A 271-nucleotide genomic window follows, 5' to 3' on the forward strand; every position below is an offset into this window, starting at 1 on the left:
TATACATCATGTACATGTAAACCTATCCACCTATCCCCCCTCCTCACATACATACAACCCCCCACCCCGACCACACACACAACACAACTCATTCCCAACTCACGCGTAGAGCGCCCTGACCGCCTCGTCGTGGAAGTCGGCGATGTGGTCGACGTCGAGCAGCGTGCCTTCGACCCGGTCGCCGTCGCCCAGCGTCTGCCCTCGAGCGTCCACAGAGCCTGCCGGAGTCGAGGACGAGGTTGGGGCAGGTCGGGAAGGGGAAGGAAGAAAG

General features: G+C 60.9%; 1 protein-coding gene across 1 annotated transcript in view; it reads right to left on the bottom strand.

Moving 5' to 3' along the window:
• LOC119592960 overlaps positions 1-271 on the bottom strand; it is a 27,392-nt gene that overhangs the window by 14,228 nt on the left and 12,893 nt on the right. Inside the window, 1 exon segment of the mRNA XM_037941848.1 lies at positions 104-248. Coding sequence (XP_037797776.1) covers positions 104-248 — 145 coding nt within the window.

The sequence above is a fragment of the Penaeus monodon genome, chromosome 31 (assembly GCF_015228065.2).
Source record: "Penaeus monodon isolate SGIC_2016 chromosome 31, NSTDA_Pmon_1, whole genome shotgun sequence".
NCBI lineage: Eukaryota > Metazoa > Arthropoda > Malacostraca > Decapoda > Penaeidae > Penaeus > Penaeus monodon.